The sequence below is a fragment of the Myotis brandtii genome, unplaced genomic scaffold (genome assembly GCF_000412655.1).
Source record: "Myotis brandtii unplaced genomic scaffold, ASM41265v1 scaffold357, whole genome shotgun sequence".
NCBI lineage: Eukaryota > Metazoa > Chordata > Mammalia > Chiroptera > Vespertilionidae > Myotis > Myotis brandtii.
This window is the reverse complement of record NW_005363729.1, coordinates 266,540-268,450: the sequence shown is the minus strand read 5'-3', so window position 1 is coordinate 268,450 and position 1,911 is coordinate 266,540. Positions and strand designations below refer to the sequence as shown.

The 1,911-nt window shown below is 69.4% G+C and overlaps 1 protein-coding gene across 1 annotated transcript in view; it reads left to right on the top strand.

Moving 5' to 3' along the window:
- The first annotated feature begins 979 nt into the window (after positions 1-979).
- Positions 980-1,911, top strand: part of RXRA (retinoid X receptor, alpha) — a 15,880-nt gene continuing 14,948 nt past the window's right edge. The window contains exons 1-2 of the mRNA XM_014544216.1: positions 980-1,124; positions 1,286-1,480. Coding sequence (XP_014399702.1) covers positions 992-1,124; positions 1,286-1,480 — 328 coding nt within the window. The 5' untranslated portion in view covers positions 980-991. The remainder of the gene's footprint in view (positions 1,125-1,285; positions 1,481-1,911) is intronic.

Below are 1,911 nucleotides of genomic sequence, written 5' to 3'. Positions count from 1 at the left end.
CCCCCCAGGGCACCTGGCCCGCCTGGCCGAGGAGAGACCGGGAGGAGGCCCGTGGAACGCCGTGGGGGTGGTTCCAATGTATGTGCCGTCAGCACCGCGCTCTCCGGCCCCGTGAGAAGGGGGGGTGGGAGTTGGGGGTCACGGGAAGGAAGAGGATGAGGTTCCTGTGTGGGGAAGCGCCCGGGGCTACCAGGGGGCAGCAGCTGCTGCCGCCCATCCCCGATTTCCGCCTTTGTCAGGGGTTTGCAGAAGTGGGGTGCTGCCTGGCCGGGGTCCTGGCGCCTGGGAGGCGGCTGGCTTGTGGGGTGCAGTGGGCAGCACGGCGGGGCCCTTGGTGCTGACAGGAGAGCCGGGCAGACGCAGCGGAACCAAAACTGCTGTGTCATTGCAGCCCCGGCAGCTGTTGCCAGGGTGACGGTGAGTTTCCCACGCTTCCTCTGGCGGCGGCGGGCTGCCGTGCAGGGCGCAGGGCTGTGAGGAGAGGCAGGGTGTCCCTCGCAGTGGGTGCCCGAGGGGTGTCTCTGTCCCCCTCCACTCCAGACACGCGACCGGAGACCCCGCCCTGCCCCCCGAGGCCCGGGCATGTGGCCTCTGGGTGGACCCCAGCTCTCCTCCCTCCTCGCTGTGACCAGGCCTCAGTGCCCCTCTGTGTGCTGGGGATCCCCCAAGCGCCTGGCTCACCGGGAAGGTCATGGGGCTCACACTGTCCTGCCGAGGGAGTGCCCAGTAAGGGAGGCGGTTCTTGGGCGGGCGAGGGGCAGGGGCTGTGCGGGGTCCCCTTCTGAAGCCAGCAAGTGGGGGGCCGGCACGCAGCTGGTGCTCCGTGGGGCTCAGCCCTGCTGTTCCCCGGCTGTGGCCTGGGGTGGGCAGAGCCGCCTCTGAGCCTCAGTTTCTCTGTAAAGTGGGGGTGTGGCAGCGCTTCCCTGGCTGCAGGGCTGCGGGGGGCTGTGGCCAGGCTGAGCCCGCGTTCCCTCCTCAGCTCAGCTCGCCCATGAACCCCGTCAGCAGCACGGAGGACATCAAGCCCCCGCTGGGCCTCAATGGCGTCCTCAAGGTCCCGGCCCACCCCTCAGGGAACATGGCGTCCTTCACCAAGCACATCTGTGCCATCTGCGGGTTGAGGGGTGCCCGGGCTCTGGACCTTCTCGGGTTTTCACGTCGGGGAGACAGTAAGTGGGGCGCCCATGGTGGCCAGGGTGGTCCGGAGGCCCCGGAGAGGAGGCAGCTGGTGGTGGTGACGCTGGCACAGGAGGCGGCAGTGCAGGCTGTGCCTCTCTGGGCTGAGCCGGGGCGCCCGCAGGCAAGCACTACGGCGTGTACAGCTGCGAGGGCTGCAAAGGCTTCTTCAAGCGGACGGTGCGCAAGGACCTGACCTACACCTGCCGGGACAACAAGGACTGCCTGATCGACAAGCGGCAGCGGAACCGCTGCCAGTACTGCCGCTACCAGAAGTGCCTGGCGATGGGCATGAAGCGGGAAGGTAGGCGCGGGGGCCCTCCTTCCTGAGCCGCCCCCAGCCCTGCACCGGAAGCTTCGCCGCACTCTGCTGGTGGGTGGCTGCTTGCATACCTCTTGTGACGGGGCGCTCACTCCCTGTAGAGGCCGCCGCCGCTGCTGCTGCTGCTGCGCTATGGGCAGCATGTCCGGGGCCGGGAATCTCACCCACCAGATCCCTCCTGAGCGCCTGCTGTAGGCCAGGCTCCGGGACCCAGGAGGGCAGCCTCGGTCCCGCACGGTGGCGCCCGGTGCTGCGGGGACAGCTCTTGCTCAGACCCTCTCGTGGGGGTAGTGTCCAGGGCCAGCACGGGGCTCAGGGACACAGGCAGAGGCCGAGGACAGTGAGGGCCACGGCTGGAGGTGGGAGGTGGGGCGGGAATGGGCCGAGGCTGGCCCGGGACGGCGGGTGCACAT